This window comes from Paralichthys olivaceus, chromosome 2 (genome assembly GCF_024713975.1).
Source record: "Paralichthys olivaceus isolate ysfri-2021 chromosome 2, ASM2471397v2, whole genome shotgun sequence".
Lineage (NCBI taxonomy): Eukaryota > Metazoa > Chordata > Actinopteri > Pleuronectiformes > Paralichthyidae > Paralichthys > Paralichthys olivaceus.
This window is the reverse complement of record NC_091094.1, coordinates 29,496,821-29,515,917: the sequence shown is the minus strand read 5'-3', so window position 1 is coordinate 29,515,917 and position 19,097 is coordinate 29,496,821. Positions and strand designations below refer to the sequence as shown.

Here is a 19,097-nt window from a genome sequence, read left to right as displayed (position 1 = left end):
GTTATTAATCTATTGTTTTGGATCATGAATCCAGATTGTTTAGGTCACTGATGGGCTAGGGTTACCTAATGCTATGCTTCTGCTGTGTGTAGCAGATGAACTACCTTCACATTGCATAATACATGCCTCAAACTCTGAAGCTAATCAACAAACACAAAGTAACCATCAATACTGTTCACATCCTAATAACTTCTGATTAGTGTATGTTTATTGTTTAAGTGAATGCAGGTAGTTCTCCCTCCACTCTCCCAGTGACCTGAGCTCACTTTAACAACAGGAAACTCTGACTCGGTAAAAGACGACCAGACCTTTAAGCCTAGTTTATGCTTCTGTGTCACGTCGACGCCGTTGGTGATGCAGTCGTTGAGCATTCGAAGTTCTGCGTCGAGGGAATGCGTTGCTCTGCAATTCACCGCCATGCCGCTAGGGGGTGTATCTGTGTGTTTGTGTGGTTATAGCCGAATCCTTGCTTTTTCTTCCGTAAAGTAAACAACAGTAAACAATGGCGACCGAGGTGGAGCAGCTGTATTTGTTGTTGGAGCTCATCAATATTGAAGAACACATGCTTATATTGCAAATGTTGGAGCGCGGGCGACAGAGAAGACGTTTGCGGAGGTGGTTTTTACGACGAGGAAGAAAGACTGGAAAAGCAACAGCCGGAACTTACATTCTGAGCGGACCAATCACAGCGCTTGCAGTCCACGTCAACGCGACGCGTAGTTAGGATTTTTTGGAGGCGCGCGTCAGGCTACGGCGTAGGGGTCCGCGTCGACAGCGTAGCTGATCCTGATCCCGAAAAAACGGTGGTTATATTTATGCAGCGGTGGGACATTGTATGAAAATTAGGGTATCCCTTTAATTTTCTGCAGTGAAATAACTTGAAATAGTGGGGGTAATCCTGAACAAAGGGGGTGTGAAAGTTGTCCATCACCTCTTAAGGATTATTTTTAAATAATATTTCATAGGAGCAAGTTATGAACACTATCATGAAAATTTTGCTTATTTTCCCTTTCATTTTCCTAAAATAGTAACAGACTTCAAGGATTCAAGGGTTATTGTCATAACCATCACATGTACAACATACAGTGGAAACGAAATTGCAATGTCACATCCTGGTAAGTCCGAACATATATACAAGTTAAAATCACGGATAAAGTGCTTGGATGTGACTAAAAAAACTTTACAATAAACCAACAAGACTAATCTAAACTACAAAACTATAATTAAGGGTTGGGTGACATGAGTGAGGCATGATGATTTAAAAGACATGGGAAGCATGCAATTTAAAGTGACGTGAGTTTTGAGGTAGAGTCTTGAGATAGTGCGGGGGCAAACAGTGTGTGTGCGGGGTGGGTGGGGACTTTCATGATGCAGGAGGCCCTTTTCCTGCATCTAGAAGTGTAGATGACTGTGGTGGTGGGAAGGATGCTGCCCACAGTACTCTGTGCAGAGCAGCTGCCGTGCCACACGGTGATGCAGGAGCACAGGATGCTTTCCACCACATATCTGTCGAAGGTGTTGAGGAATGACCTCCCCAGTCCAGCGCGCCTCGGCCTTTTGAGGAAGTAGAGGTGCTGGTGTGCCTTCCTGACTAGGCTGGAAGTGTTGTTGCTCCAGGTGAGGTCATCCATTAGGTGCACGTGTTACCGGCGCCAGACCTAGGAGAAATCTGGACCAGCAGCAAGGGTTACCCAGGCAAGGGAGCACTGTGTAACAGATAAATACACATTTACTTCCTGTAGATTTGAAGAAGGGAGAAGCCCAGATGTTAGCATCTTGCTCAGGCTGAACTCATTTATCATCATTAGGACCAATACACATCAGTCACTTCATTTTTCAATTGAGTTTCACTCATGTTAAAATTCTTGCTGTTCAAATTATATTAAAAATATTGCAACAATGACACGTCATATACAGAAAAACTAACTAATAAAACTGAAACACACAGTCACTTAACATACATTCCTACACTTATTATATTAATTTGATACACACATAGCACATCACACAAACTAATCCCCTTACTCTTAACACTTCCTCAAATTACACATAAACATTTGACACTCTTGTAAACACACTGAAACACATCAGCAGAATTTACTAATCGTCGGGTGACCAGGCTGTGACTGGGATGGTAAAGCTAATTTGCATATGAATGAACACGTGAACATTCGCCAAACGCTGGCTTTTAATACTTTTAACCAATTTAAAAACAGGTTTGGTTAGGTCACAGACCCATAATATCATTCACACGGACTCATTACACCGGTGGCTGAAACCACAGTTCGTGAACTGGGCGTGCACCCGCCATGACGAAGTGCGTCAGGACGGCGAGTCACTAAACTATACTTTTTCATACTTTTACCACACTTCTCAAAATCATCGACACTCACAAAACACCCGACGTAATGTTTAGTTAATTCGGAACAAAGATGAAATTGTAAAACTGAGTTCTACATTACCTGTAGATTTGAAGAAGGGAGGTGACCAGATCTTAGCATCTTGCTCAGGCTGAACTAATTTGTGAGCTGCGCATGCGCCAAGCTTTTCATCACGTATCCCGTGTGAATCCACAGTATAGTACAAACAGCACCACCTACTGACGTGGAGTAAGACTTTACTATTAAAACTGCTAGGATAGCTCAGTTGCTTTTCAAAAAATTAGGGGGGTGTCTGTTTACAATTAAAACTCAATGTATAGCTTTTCTATCCTATTATACACGCCCAGGTACCTGAAGCTGGAGACCATGTCCACTGCTGTTCCTCCAATGTGCAGGGGAGGCAGGGAGGGATGTCTGCCCGTCCTGAAGTCCACAATAATCTCCTTCGTCTTTTTTTACGTTGATACAGAGGTTGTTTTCCCTGCACCAACCCTCCAGTCCCACTTCTCAGAAATTCTACAGTAAAATCTGCTAAAGCTTGAAATACAGACAGTGGGGGTACCAATGAAAAGGGTTGAGTAAAAATATCTGCTCTTGTGAATATTTTTTAATAAATATATTGGCAAGTTATGAGTCCTGTAATGAAAACGTATCAACATTTTCCATTAATTTTCTCAGAAATTCTACAGTGAATTCTTCAAAACTTATAAACAGATAGTGGTGATCACCCTGAACAGGTGTGGGTTGAAATATCTGTTACCTTGCAATAGTTTTTAAAAAAATATATTAGCAAGTCATAGTGAAAAAAAAACCCCAAATCTGCCGTTCATTTTCTCCAAAATTTTTACAGTAACGTTTCTGAAACTTGACATACAGACTGTGGGGGTCATCCTGAACATGTGTGAGTTGAAATATCTGCGTCACCCCTCAAGAGTGTTTTCATAATTTTATATGATGATAATAAGTGCTATAATAAAAGATTTTCAATCTGACATCAATTTTCCCTGAAATTTGACAGCAACATCTACTGAAATTGTACATACAAACAGAGTGTGAGTCACGCTGAACATGCATGAGTTGAAATATCTGTGTCACCTCAGAAGGATGTTTTCATAACAATATATAAGCTAGTTATGAACGCTATAGTCATAACTAGCTTATATATTGTCTACATGCACTCTGTGTCTTCTTTGCCTTACTTTATGAATACAGTGTTTCCTTAGAGTCAAATAAAATAAATATAAGAAAAATATAAATGTGTAAAATAGAGCTTGCATCCCATAAAAGTAAGAGAAATTGATAGCGCTCGGGCCCTATTGAAATTGTAATGTTTATTATTATTATAATCATTATTATTAGGGCCCGAACACTGATAGTGCGAAGGCCCTATTGAAATTGTAGTGTTTATTAATATTATTTTTCAGGCAAGTGATTTGCTATTTTGAGGGCTTAAATATACTCAAAAACTCATGAAATTTTGCAGGCTATTCAAAAGTGGTATAAATGTAAGTATTCTGGAGTAATTTGAAATGAAAGTGACAAAATGAGTGAACAGTGCCACCTAGAATGCACTAGAACGCAGCCCCTGAGTTGGCTTTCACCGATGTACACGAAAATCAGTACAGAAGTGCATCAAGACCAGACAAATCTCGTTCTTAACATATCCATATGTTAATATTGACTCATTGTGACAGCGCCACCTGCTGGCGTCAGGAAGTGACAAGTTTTATTCTTTGATGCATTGCTGCTCACTGCTTTACAATATACAGCTCGAATGAGCTCAGACACGCTCTAAGAACATGGGCAGAATTGTGACATTTCTTCAAACCATGTAAACATTGAGGTGCGGTGAAGGTTGATCCTTTTTCCAAAGGAGACAAAGTTGTTATAACTCCACTGTGCATTTTCCAATCGGCACCAAAAGTTAAACCAATGATCACAGCCCAAGCCTGAACAGCTTCATGTGTGAATATTAACTCACGGTCATAGCTTCACCTACTGAACAGCACAAACATTAAGTGGTATTTAACTCTACTGTTGGTTGTCCAGTTGGCACCGAAATTAAGATCTATGGTCACAGTCCCAGCCTGAACAGCTCCTTATGTCAATATTAACTCAGGGTCATAACGCCACCTGCTGATCAGTAGGTAAATGTAGTTGTTTTTTTAACACCACTGTGCATTGGCCAATTGGAACCGAAATTAAAACCTATGACCAGAGACGTGGCCTGAACAGCTCCATGTGTCAAAAGTAGGTCAGGCTCAAAGTGCAACCTACTGAGGGTGAAAATGAAGTTGTCATAACTCCACTGTGCATTTTTCAATTGGCACCAAAATTTAAACCAATTGTCACAGTCCCAGCCTGGACAGCTCCAAGTGTCAAAACTAATACAGGGTCATGGCGCCCCCTACTGATAAGTGGGAAAATTTAGTTGTTTTTAACTCCACTCTGCATTGTCCAATCAATACCACAATTTGAACCACTGACCACAGTCCTGGCCTGGACAGTTCCAAGTATTAAAACTATTACAGGCGCCACCTACTGAACAGCGTTGAGATTAAGTATTTTACTCTACTGTTGATTGTCCAATCGGCACCGAAATTAAAACCTATGATGAGGTACTGACATGCTGACGTATTGCGGTGAGCATATTGGGTCACTTCCAGTGATGGCTGGTGTTTGTGTATCGATTTCTTCTCTTCTAGGTCTCTTCCAATTCTGCTACTATCTGACTCACTGAAGCTGATATGGAATCACATTCTCACGCTAATTCACAGTGATCTACACACTACTCTTGTCTGGTGTTAGTTTAGCAACTTAGCTTTAGCAGGTAACGATGGCTTCTCTCTGTCACTTCCCAGCTCTCTCCTGCTCATTGTGCTTGATATTTACTTGCTCCTCTGCCTCCTTTAGCAATAACGGTATGTGTATTAAATGTAGCTTATTCGCAAGGATGGAGGTGAGGATTAGCTATTTTAAATCGCGGCTCTGCACCATGGAAAGTAAATCTTTAGCTGATGTAGTTAGCCAGTACCCGGTGTGAGCCAAGCAGCTTTAGCTTCTCCAAAGTACAGTAAGATTATTTTTCACGTTGGCAGTGATGACCTCTGACTATCAGTCTGAGTCTCAAAAATCAATATTGATTCGATGTGTAGCTAGGACAATGTCAGACACCGAAATTTTCTCTGGGCCCATCTAATGTTACCAGTGATGACACGTATAGCTGCATGTCACCTTTTCACCGCTGGCGAGGTGGTGTCCAAATAACAATGTGAGCTTCGTAGATAATTGTCGAACTTCTGAGGAGAGATTGTATTCATCACACTTACGATGGAGCTGCTCTCATATCTAGAAATATGACAATGTTTGTTAGACAGTCCATACCATGACAATCCAGAGTTGAGACCAGGAGGCAGAGTCTTACACGCTTTTCTGCATTTCTATTTGAGCAGTCATCCTCACATTTTACCTTTACAATATCTTATAGAAACTGTGTCTACCCCCCGACCACCTAAATTCATTAAATCAAAAGTAAACAGGAGAGGAGTAATACATTCAAACCCAATACAAGTTAACACAACAAATATATGAGTAACAAAAAACAGAAGAAAAAAATGTGGTTTATTAAATATCAGGTCACTCAATCCAAAATCCTTACTTAATAATGTCCTAATTACTGATCATCAAATTGATCTACTATGTCTAACCAAAACCTGGCTGCAAAGTGGTGAATATGTAGGTTTAAATGAAGCGACGCCCCCTACTCATACTAATACTCACATTCCTTGAAGCACAGGCAGGGGTGTAGGTGTAGCAGCTTTGTACTCCTCCGTTGCGTTGTGTATTTCACTGAAGAAGACCGTCACTTTTGGCAAACATGCCTTTTATTCTTAACATCTGGCAGAAGGATCAACACACAGTTAGTCCGGGTTTCCTCACACACACACACACACACACAATATACCCACCAGGGAGACAGCAAGGTCCGAATGCTCTAATATTAAAATGAACCTAACAGATCTAACAGTGTAATGTACCCGGCAGAAGGATCGACACACAGTTAGTCCGAGTTTCCTCACACACACACACAATATACCCATCTGAAAAATGTAAAATGGAAAGAAAGTGCAGGTTAGCTAACACGTGCCACACTAGCCATTTTATAACCAAAGAAAACAAAACAAGGATGTGCTCAACTGTTTAGGAGCTATATGTTTATGCAATGCAACTTAAACCATGTTTTAGTATTAAGTTACAGTAATTAATATCAAACATTAGCGGAGCTCATACTCCTGCACCTACCAGGGAGACAGCAAGGTCCGACTGCTGCTATCTCCAGGGGTGCACGACCCTAATCTACAGGGGTGCTGCATTTAAGTACCCCAGGATATTTAAGTGTCAGTCTTGTGAGATGAGTTTGTATGGCAAGTGGAATCACACTACACCTTAACTCCGTTACATAGGGGTTGCAGCAATCTCTAAATCTGACTTATCTATCAACCCTCACCCGAAAGATAGTTATAACTCATTTGAAACTCTTATAATCAGCCTCATCCATCCAAGCCTGAAATCACATAAACCAATTAATCTAGTTATCATATATCATCCGCCTGCCCCTTACTCTGAATTTTTAGCGGAATTCTCTGAACTTCTATCAGAGCTAGTTCTTAGGTAAGATAAAATCATTATAGTAGGTGATTTCAACATTCATGTAGATGTTGCAAGCGACAGCCTTAGTTCAGCATTCCACTCAATAATAGACTCGATTGGTTTCACTCAACATGAAAATAAACCCACTCACTATTTAAATCACACTCTTGACCTTGTTCTGACATAGGGATGTAACGGTATGGGATTTTACAGTACAGTACGGTGACAGTGTTAGTACAGTATACCACGGTATTTCACGGTAACAGTATTTTCTTTTTTTAAAGATTTTTTTTGGTACTAAGGGCCATGAAATAACCAACAAAACAGACAAGTATCATTCTTAGAAGAAAAACATTGCTTTATTTAAGCAAAATGTGTGTGTGTGTGTCTGTCTGTAAACCACCATAATCTTTCTCTATCAAATTCGGGTTGCACTTTGGCATGACGTCACTGCCATGCGCCAAACAAACAACTAATCTACAAAGTGTTGCAAAGCGTTGCAAAGCAACGTAGTGATGCCTAGTGGACCTGTAGACAACAACACCATGCCGTTCCACGGAGAATGAAAGTGACGTACAACAACAATAACAATGCTCTTTGAATGAAATATCATAGACCGGCCACAGTGGGATATATAATGATTCATCTTACCTGCTTGGACTTAAGATGTGCATAATCTTTTTTATGCCACGATGGGACGTCATGTTCGATGTATTCGCGGATCTTGCAACTACTTTCCTGTTGCATAGTTTGCAAGTCGGCTTTATGGATCCATCTGGTTGTTTTGGGTAGCTAAAAAACTCCCAAACAAATGAGCGGAGTCGCTTGGCCGGAGGATAAAGCGGTGGTGAAGTAGGGGAAACCGGGTCAACCGGGCCCGTGGGTAAATCTGCCTTTGGTTCGGAGTCTGCCATCATCAAGCCATGCTTTTTTCTAGATTCCTAGATCATGTGGGTCTTGCGTGTATTTACCAAAACTACCTTTTTGATTGGACTGTCACTGAACCAACTAAAAGACGCTGACCATGCAGCCTGCCCTGAACTAATGGAATATACATTTGAGCAGCACACAGGTAGGAAACGCTTTTTCAATTTACTGCTGCAGCTATAAAATTAGATTATAATGTGACTGAGTGACGACTGACCACCACTGATCTTAATGTGAACGTGAAGTGAAATGTTTTATTTGTGAGTTCCCTACTCGTGTAAGTGGAGTTGCACCAGCAGCGCCGCATAATATTAAAATAATTAATTAATTACCATCACTGTGAGCTTGGAAATCTTGCGGTGTCACCACCGTGGCTTTACACCACCGCGGTATACCGAAATACGGTATACTTTTTCACCCCTACTCCCAGCTACCTCCGCAGTGAAGTTTTCTGCCATTTTAATGGCCCTATCCTCGACAGTCTTCGCAGAGAGAGGCATATCTTTAATTTTCTGAACAGTTTCCTGTTCATTTTTGAAGTCTGAGAATAGTGTCACGGCCCGGCTCACAGGGCATGACAAATACAGGGATGGACACAGTGGATGACGGTAGTCGTATTTATTATAAATGAAACAACTGTTGTGCACTGCTCCACGTGGCATCAAAACAATGTTATTAATACTGACTTTGCCTTACATGGAGCACCAAAAATGTTGGTATTAATGTTGTTATTATGTACTTTCCCTTGCGCAGGGTACAATTATGTACTTTCCTTCACGCGGGGCATCATAAATGGTGTGCTTTTGGGCATTCAATAAATGTGGCTATCACTGAAATATTAAATATTAATATTACAAATATTAATATTAAATAATAATTAAACTAATAAAAGATAAATCGGGGCACCACCCTTCAAAGGAAGGGAAAAGATAGCCAATTTATTGAATAAGTCTCATGAAATTACTGACTACAAATTTGGAACTCTGATTAATAATTAAATAAATAACCATAAGCAAAATTACCACATCAATAGCTAGCAAACTTGAAGGATATGGAGTTCTTGACAGTGTAGAGGTTGGCAAAATTCACACTTATGCAACATTAACTAAGATGTGTTTTGAAGAAAAACATTTATTATGAGAATAATAAAAGTATAAACACAAAAACTAACAAAAGGTGTACTTACTATATACAGGTGTGTATGCGAGTATGCATGTATGTGTGTGTGTGTGTGTGTGTGTGTGTGTGAGTGAGTGACAGTGAGTGACTGAGATTCAAAATGGCTGCTGGCCACTATGAAGACAAAAGGCCCCCTGGAGTGGTGAGACCATGTGTGTGTTAAGTTTGTGGAGATGAGTGTGTGAGGTGTTGGTGCCAGGTTAAAGAAAGTAGTTAGATGCATGCAAAGAAGTGATCAGCATAACAGAACTAACATTAACTTTCAAATAACATATTACCAAATATCACAGCAACACAAGTCAAACTTACAAACATCACATGAAATAGAAATAGGATTAAACAGTCCTTTGCTTAGCCTAGCGTAATAATAAAGCCCAGTTGTGTTACCAGTTCATGAAAAAGCGGGAAAGGTCCTTTTTGGATGTGCTGTTCGAAGTCCAGTGAAGTGGTCTTGTTGATTTGTGGATCCTGTTGTGCTGTAGTTCTTAAGCCTAGTTTATGCTTTTGCGTCGCGTCGACGCCGTACCTACGCCATAGCTACGCCGTCGATGCGGACCCCTACGCCGTAGCCTGACGCGCGCCTCCCAAAAATCCTAACTACGCGTCACATCGACGCGGACCGCAAGCGCTGTGATTGGTCCGCTCAGAACGTAAGTTCCGGGAGATGCTTTTCCGGTCTTTCTTCCTCGTTGTAAAAACCACCTCCGCAAACGTTTTCTTTGTAGCTTGCGCTTCAACATTTGCAATATAAGCATTTGTTCTTCAATATTGATGAGCTCCAACAACAAATACAGCTGCTCCACCTCGGTCGCCATTGTTTACTGTTGTTTACTTTACGGAAGAAAAAGCGAGGATTCGGCTATAACCACACAAACACACAGCTACACCCCCTAGCGCCATGGCGGTGAATTGCAGAGCAACACGTTCCCTCGACGCAGAACTTCGAATGCTCAACGACTGCGCCACGTCGACGGCGCAGGTATGGCGTCGACGTGACGCAGTAAGCATAAACTAGGCTTTAGGCAGGCTCTCGTGTCGCTGCCTTTGGAAGGTCTTAGTGGTCTGCTCCAGGCATGCCTGCTGGAAGTTGAGGAGCTTGTGGATGGAGGAAGTCTCCCTGGCTGGGAGAGCAGGGCCAGACCCTACTCCTCCAGGAAAGGTCGGCAGGGGAAGAAGCCGATGAGAGAAGGGCGACGAGTGAAGAGGAAAGAGAAGAGCAGAGGGGAAACTCGGCTTATATTGGCCTGGTGACCTCATGGGTCATGGGGCACACAGTGACCAATAGTGGTTGAGAGTTGTCTCCAGGAGCAGTTTTACCACCTATGTGTGAAGATGAAGCACCCTGGGAGACTGAGTTCTGGAAGCTGTCCTTTGTCTCCAGAACAAAGGAGACATGTGGTCAGGCTTTTGACTACACATGTAGGCCCAACTATGGTTCACAGATACCAGGTCCCAACAACAGTTTGCATCATTTGACCTACTTAAAGAGAAACCCTATGAGAAGAATTGTGAGTGTAAGTGAATATGGGCTATTCAAATAAAATTTGATTTGGATTTTGAAGTTCCAGTTGCATCATTCACACTTTTTTTGATACTTACAAATACGGTCTCCCATAAGTCCTCCAGAGAAAGAATCACATTTTTTTTTTAACATTTTAATGGAGCTTCCTGACTCCTCCTAGGTTTGAATACCCTATTGATGGTTGTGCTGTAGCCACTACATAATGAAACAGGACTGGAACGGGTAATTGAAATATCTGATGCTGCATGGGATAAGAGCAGCTGCGAGCCCAGGGCGGCTGGGTGACTATCTGGATAGGGCATAGTGCTACCTCAAAGCCCACAATTAAGGACACACCAGTTCTCGTTTCAAACAGATTTTCTCCACTCAACGCATTGAGAAGCAAACTCTGGTCATTGGCGACTCGGTCTTGAGGAACCTTCCTAAACTGGTTTAAATCATATTTTTCAGATCAATTCCAATTTGTGCAAATTAATGATGAGCCATCTATGCGCACCAAAGTTAACCACGGTGTTCCACGGGCCCAATTGTATTCTTATTATATATGCTTGCACTAGGAAACATTATCAGGACACACTCGGTAAATTTCCACTGCTATGCAGATGACACCCGGTTATACTTAAATAAAACCAGAACAATGTAATCAATTAACTAAACTTCAAACATGTCTCAAGGACATAAAAACCTGGATGCTCCAGATTTTCTCTTATTAAACTCAGAAAAAACAGGTTCTGATACTTGGCCCTAAACACCATATATTATCTAATGATACAGCTGCGCTAGATGACATTGCCCCTGCTTCCAATAAAGCAGTCAGGAGTCATCTTTGATTCCAATTTGTCCTTTGATTATTACTTAAAACACATTTCTAGGACCACCTTCTTTCAATTACGCAATATCTCAAAAATCAGACATGTCCTGTCTCAAAAAGATGCAGAAACACTAGTCCATGCCTTTGTCACATCCAGACTTGATTATTGTAATTCCCTATTATCAGGCTCCAGCAGTAAGTCGTTAAAGACTCTGCAGCTTGTCCAAAATGCTGCAGCAAATGTCCTGACAAGAACCAGGAAAAGAGATCACATTTCTCCTGCATACGCTTCACTACACTGGCTTCAATTAAATCAAGAATAGAAATTCTCCTCTAAACCTACGAGGCCCTTAATAATATGGCACCATCATACCTTAAAGAGCTCATAGTACCATATCACCCTACTAGAGCATTGCACTCCTAGAATTCAGACTTACTTGTCCCTAAAGTATCGAAAAGTAGAGAAGGAGCCAGAGCTTTCAGCTATCAGGCTCCTCTCCTGTGGAATCATCGCCCAGTTTCAGTTTGGGGGGCAGACACCCCCTCTATGTTTAAGAGTAGGCTTAAAACATTCCTTTTTTGATAAAGCTTATAGTTAGAGCTGGTCCAGGCTTTTCTTAGATCTGCTCTTAGTTATGCTGCTATAGTTTTAGAATTTCGAAGGACACATGACACATGGAGCTTCTCTTTCCTCTTGTCCTTCCTTATCACATCAAATAACTTAATGTCACATCAATACATATTACTGACTTGACTTCTTCCCCGGAGTCCCTGTGCCTTATTGCTCACAGATCCAGGACCACGACTGCGGCCACATCATGGATTATGATGGTGGATCTGAATCAGAGATCAGGATCATAATGGAGGATCCTGTATCGTGCTGGCTGATCATGATGGTAATGGCGGATCCTGTATCGTGCTGGCATCTGATCGTAGTGGTGGACCTTGATTAAGGTGGCAGCTGATGGTGGATCATGATGGGCCATGACGGATCATGGATCATGACGATGGATTATGATGGTGTATCCTGATCATGGTGGCAGCTGATCGTGGACTATGATTACAACAAGACTGCTTGATATACAATATATCTACTCAGATATTCTACCATTACTGACAATAATTCCTCAATTCAATTACCTTCCATCATGCTACAAACTATTTACTCTAACCAATGCTGTAATTACTCTACTATTTCTCAGATGTTCTCCATTACATGTGGCATCTATTACACTTCTGTCCATCCTGGGAGAGGGATCCCTCAAATGTCACTCTCTCTGAGGTTTCTACGTTGTTTTTTTCCCCTGTTAAAAGGGTTTTTTGGTAGTTTGTTCTTACTCTTGTAGAGGGTTAAGGGCAGACGATGTCACAGCTTGTTACAGCCCTATGAGACAAATTATGATTTGTGAATATGGGCTATACAAATACAATTCATTGATTGACTGATAATACAGTCTTGCTCTATTAACAGCAGACATCAACTGATACAGTTTAAAGTTGTCCTCTGCCTTCACTATTCTAGATCTCGGTTGCACAAGATCAGACCATTGTGTGACAGATGCAAAGTGAGGGCACACTGCCCCACACCTTCAGGAACTGCTCCTCTGTCACTGGATTTCGGACTAAAATATTTGACTGGTACTCAAAGGCCTATAAAAGGCTCATCCAACCGTAAGCTGGGTGTGATTTTGTGGTTTCATTTTTGAACTGGACCCGATAGAGGGACTGGTTAGTGAGTGAGCAAAGAGTCTTTAAAGGGCCCATAGTGTGTAAAATACATTTTTTGGTCTTTTACTAACCAAGTTAGTGGGTAGTAACACAGTCACTCCCCGGACTCAGTCCATTCATAGAAAAGTGTTATCGAAATGACTCATTACGTTTATGCTTCGTTTGACATCCTATGGAAACAGCACTGTTCTCTCAGACCCACTCAGCCGGTACCAGCCTAGGGCTGGGCGATATATCGATATAAAAAATATATCGATATATTTTTAAATGCGATATGGAATTAGACCATATCGATATAGTTCAAATTTGCGCTGTGATCCTTGCTCCAGGCAAGCTGCTCACCCGGAGCTCTCTGCACTGCTCCCCGCGCCCCCGCCCCTCCTGTTTCATGCACAGAGAGGGGAGGGGCTGGAACAGACACTCCGGCACTCTTAAAAAAACATGGAGGAAGCAACAACGTCTGCGGAGCGTGCGAAGGAGGACTTGGTTTGTAAAAGAAAATGCAGTGGCTCAGTAATATGGAGATGGTTCGGATTCAAGGTATCAGATGAGCAACAAAATCACATCATATGTAGGGAGTGCCATAAACAAGTTCTAGCCAGGGGTGGAAGCACTACAAATCTTTTTCACCACCTAAAACAGTGGCACAAACTGCAGGACGAAGAGTGTGTGAAACTGCGCGCTGCAGAAGCCCCAGCCGCGAGCTGTCCACAACCCGGAAAAGCTCCAGCCCCGAAACAAAGCTCACTGCAAGCTTCATTTTCCCGCACTGTGCCTTATGAAAAGAAAAGTGACAAGTGGTGTACTATAACTAAAGCGGTGTCCTATCACATTGCTAAAGATATGGTCCCTATTGCAACTGTGGAACAAGTCAGATTTAAAAAGCTACTGAAAACTATGGACCCGAGATATGAGCTTCCCAGTCGCAACTACTTTGCACGAGAAGCACTGCCACAAATGTACAATGAAGTCAGACAGAGCCTTGCTGACCGGCTCGCTAACGTGACCCATTTTGAGTTGACCAGCGATATGTGCTCGAGCAGGACGTGTGAGCCGTACATAAGCGTGACAGTTCACTTCATTCAAGACTGGGAGATAAAAACAGCGTGTCTCCAAACAAGTTATTTCCCCCAGGATCACACTGGTGAGCATATAGCTGAGGCCCTACAGGACGCAATTGCAAGCTGGAAACTCCAAGAAAAGCATCTGGTTGCTATAACAACCGACAACGGGAGCAACATCGTCAAAGCGGTTGAGCTGAACAAGTGGCTGAGGATGCAGTGCTTCGGTCACAGATTACACCTGGTTATTGGTGAGTGCAGTGTTCTAAGGAGTATTCAGATTTTTTACTTTAAACAAAAACATATTAAAATGTTAGTTTTTCCTTATTTTCCTGTGTGTGTCTGTCTGCAACTTTCACACGTAGGCCTAAACAGTGTGGAGTTTTTAGTGGAGTAGAAATATGAAGTAGCATTAAAAAATAGCATACATTCTAAGAACAACAACAAGAACGAAATATGAGTAATTGTACATATAGTAAAGTCATCATTTATAAATTCTACAAAAATAATAATAATACATAACAATCTCTTACAGGATTAAAATTCAGAAAATAAATGAATATAATATTTGTTATTTATGTTTAGGACTGGTGTTGATTAAAAAAATAAACTATGAAACGAGAAAATAATATTAATGTAGAATAAATCTAAAGCTTGATTTTGGAAAGCACTTGGCTGTATGAGTGTGTTCAAGTGAAACCAGAGTTGAATTTCTCGCATAAACCCATTTAATTAATAGTTTTTTATGATTCTGACAGGACATGGCATGAATGACACGCGCGTCACTCGGGCCATTTCTCTGTGCAAGAGAGTTGTAAGCTGTTTTTCATACAGCTGGAAGAAAAGGAGACATCTTGCTGAAGTCCAGATTCAGCTGGGTCTTCCAAGTTACAAACTCATAACCGAGTCTGCCACACGCTGGGGATCGAGGCAGCAGATGATAGAGAGAGTCCTGGAGCAGGAAGGAGCACTAGCCAAAGTCCTGTCTAGTGACATAAAGACCAGGCACCTTGTCCCTACCTGGCAGGACTTAGAGGTCCTAGAAGCAGTCCAAAAGGTCCTGAAACCTCTCCAGGACTTTACCGATGCTTTGTCAGGTGAGGAGTACGTCACTCTATCATATGTGAAACCTGTGCTGCACCTTTTTAACGAAAGTCTCCTGGCATGTGAAGAGGGTGATAGCGAGCTTTGCAAATCGATCAAGACCAGCATTGTTGAGTACCTCAACAGTAAGTATTCTGAACCAGCCACTACTGACCTACTGGAGATGGCTTCATTTGTGGATCCACGGTTCAGGACCACCTACATCCCAAGTGAAAAGGTCGATGCATTGAAGCACAGAGCTGTCTTGGAGGTGGAGACGCTACTGGCTGATCAGAGCAGCTGTCAGCAGCCTTACTTACGTGTGCCTACTGTGCCTGAGCCTGCAGATGGAGAAGCAGCAGCAGTAGCACCAAAAGCTAAGAAGACACTGGCAAGCTTCTTCAAGCAGCGCACAGCAACCACCACTGCACCAACCAAGAGGGGGGCTATTGAAAATGAACTGTCAAGTTACTTGCAGTCAGCAAGTGTGGAGAGTGACACTGATCCCCTCAAGTGGTGGAAGGATCATGAATTTGTCTTTCCAGCTCTGAGCCACCTGGCAAAAAAGTATCTCTTGGTACCAGCTAGCAGTTCACCCTCCGAAAGGGTTTTCAGCTGCAGTGGCAATATTGTGACCTGCCACAGAGCATCTCTGAAGCCAGATGCCGTTGACAGGCTGGTGTTTCTCGCACAAAATCTGTAAACTAAGGAGGACACGATTGTCTGTATTCTAATGTCTACCTCAAGACAACACTACTGTTTATGTTGTTTTAAGTAAAAAAAGATGTTTAAAAACATTTTCCTTAAACTGAGCACTTTATTTTGTTCTTTCTTTATATATAAATGCTGCCCTTACTAGGGCTAATGTTGATATTGTACTTTTCTCATAAAAGATTGGCCTATTTTTTTTCATAGGCTATTTTTATTTAAGATATTTTTTTTACAGAGCTTTGATTTAAAAAAAAAGGTACTCCTGTTGTTATACAGTATTAATGTTTACATTTTATAGTTATTTGAACAGCTGAGCATTTATTCATTCATTATTTATTCATTCGATTTTGCAACTGTTCACTGAAATAGCCGGTTTCAATAAAACTACCTGTGACATGTCATATTTGGCTTTGACTTTGACTGAACATTTGCCCTCACTTTGTAATAAAAATATCGGGATATATATCGTATATCGATATTCAGCCTAAATATATCGGGATATGACTTTTGGTCCATATCGCCCAGCCCTATACCAGCCCATCCTCCGAACTCACCACCACCATGAACGAGACACCAAGCAGACATGTTGCTGAGCTAGCGGCTTGTTAGGTACCACAGGCTAACCACAACAAACAACACTGAAGAAACACTGCAGTGTGGAGGGATGCAAGGAAGAGAATGTGTCTGTGCACATTCCTCTTAAGAACGTTTCTATTCGAAACCAGCGGTTACGCTTTATTTTATCTGACGTGTTGGAGCAAGAGTGTGTCGGTGTGTGCTCGGCTCATTTTACCACAGACTCTCAACCTTCTGCAACACCTCAAGGATACAGCCTCCCCACACTGCGCATCCTGGTTCAAGATCATCAACCCGTAAGTAAACAAATGAATGATGTGTCATATTTCACAAAGAAGTAAGCAGTGGACAATACACTGTTTACTTTACTTTGTGGGGTTTTAATGCTAATGCTAGCGCGTTGCTAACTGTTGGCAACACTAGCACACAGAGCAGCCTCACTCTGAACATGTTGTGAACCTCAGAAATAACACAGGTAACGTTCTTTACTGTCACGTTGTTGTCCCTCCCTGCGGTTATTTCTTAAGGTTGTACTTTACTGCTGTTTGTATGACTACTGTCATCACCAGCTTTGTTTACATGACAGTTCACGAGGATCACGTTTGTATTGTGACGACACAGCGTTCACATTGATTTTGACTTCAGTTACACAGCCAGTCATACTTTGAATGTGCATGTTTAGTGTATGTAGGTAGCATCATTGGTTATCTGTAACAGGCTATTAATACATATTAAGGAAATCAGTTTCTGTACTTTTTTCTGTCTGAAAAATCAGGTTTAACATCACTTCAAAGTAGAGGGTCCTGAAGGATGTGGAGAAGTGGAGCCCGGCATTCCACAGTGTTGTCCTATGTTTGCCTCAAAGCATGTCATCTTCGCTTTCATTCACAAGGTGCATCCCCTCTATTTGTCATGAGTTGATTTGCTCTGCATGTGCCCTGTGTTTGATTGAACTGGTGTGCAAAGTTTCAGTTCGGTAATTCAGTGTTTTTCAAAGTGGGGGCTGCCAGGGGGCGCTAGGGGGGCCTCAGAAAATTGGAGGGAAGATAAGAAAAAAAAGCAAAATAATTCAATTTAATCTAATAAATTTTTTTTAATCATTATCATTAAATATAATCGAATTATCATTTTTTAATCATTATCATAAAATATAATTTATAGAAATTTATCATATCGAAATCATATTTGCCGTGCTCATCTTTCTGATTGCCTGCCAGTCAAAACATCATTCATGACGTCTTGACATCGTGTGTAGACCTGGCAGTTTGCATCATTTATCAAGCTGCTTTGCTCCTCAAGCTAGCGTAGCAAGCGCAAAATGGACAGGTTTTTGACAAGAAAGAGACCGAAGGAACAGAGCAACAGCCCTGCTGTGGAAGACACTGCTGCAAAAGATCTTCTCCTGGAACGAGAACTCCTGGCCAACTAAAATCAGAAAGTATGAGGCACCATACATTGAGTACAGCCATACAGAAAAATGGCACACACACACACACACCAAACTTGAGAGATGGCGCCGCGGATGGTTGCCTCGGTGTGTTGGTGCGCATTGTTTTGTTTTATTTTGTGTTTTACTTCTGTTTTTTGCGATGGTACCCAGAGCTCCTTCGCTACACAAGAGCTCATGAACATCAGGGTTACAACACCAGAGGATTTATTTCCAACTTTTCTTCTCCCAACACTGGAAATTTTGGACATTCTGGTCAAAGCTGCGCTTACCTTTGCTCACGAAGTGAAACGCCGGAGGCGAGGGAAACAGGCCGGTGCACTTGTGCGTCTTCGCCAGCGTGGATCACGCACACCGTTACCTGGAATATTTCTCTCTAACGTGCGCTCACTGCCCAACAAAGTGGAGGAATTACAAGTGCTGTTGGGGAAAAACAGGGACTTTTATTCATCTGCTGTTTTGTGCTTCACGGATACGTGGCTATGTGGACTAATACCAGACCCTGCGCGGCAGCTGGCAGGATTCCAACTCTACAGAGCAGACAGAGACACGGAACTTTCCAGCAAAACAAAAGGTGGAGGAATCTGTTTCTACATCAACAGCGGTTGGTGCAACGACGTGACAGTGATCCAGCAGCACTGTTCTCCTGACGTGGAATCTTTCACCATAAACTGCAAGCCTTTTTATTCACCCCGTGAGTTTGCTTCATTCACTCTGGTCGGTGTTTACATCCTACCGCATGCCAATGTGCAGGACGCACAGCGCACGCTTGCCGAACAGATACTGTGTGTGGAGCGGACCAACCCGGACTCTTTAGTTATTGTTGTCGGTGACTTTAACAAAGGAAACCTCACTCACGAACTCCCTAAATACAGACAGTTTATTAAATGTCCGACCAGAGAGGAGAACATTCTGGATCACTGTTACACCACAGTCAGGGATGCTTATCACGCCGTCCCCTGTGCTGCACTGGGACACTCTGACCACGTCATGGTCCACCTGATTCCTGCGTACAGGCAGA

General features: G+C 42.0%; 1 protein-coding gene and 1 long non-coding RNA gene across 3 annotated transcripts in view; one reads left to right on the top strand and one right to left on the bottom strand.

The window, feature by feature from the left end:
• Window positions 1-836: 836 nt before the first annotated feature.
• On the bottom strand, window positions 837-6,482 carry LOC109641146 (uncharacterized). The gene is made up of 3 exons (XR_002203559.2): window positions 6,350-6,482; window positions 2,463-6,278; window positions 837-1,706 (listed from the first exon to the last, which is right to left on the bottom strand). It is a non-coding gene; the product is annotated as an uncharacterized lncRNA (long non-coding RNA).
• Window positions 6,483-9,440: 2,958 nt separating this feature from the next.
• LOC138405527 (E3 SUMO-protein ligase ZBED1-like) overlaps window positions 9,441-19,097 on the top strand; it is a 28,296-nt gene continuing 18,639 nt past the window's right edge. For both annotated transcript variants that reach the window (XM_069514659.1, XM_069514655.1), the window contains exon 1: window positions 9,441-17,521. In XM_069514659.1, the coding sequence (XP_069370760.1) occupies window positions 15,005-16,045 (1,041 nt within the window). In that variant the 5' untranslated portion in view covers window positions 9,441-15,004 and the 3' untranslated portion in view covers window positions 16,046-17,521. The remainder of the gene's footprint in view (window positions 17,522-19,097) is intronic.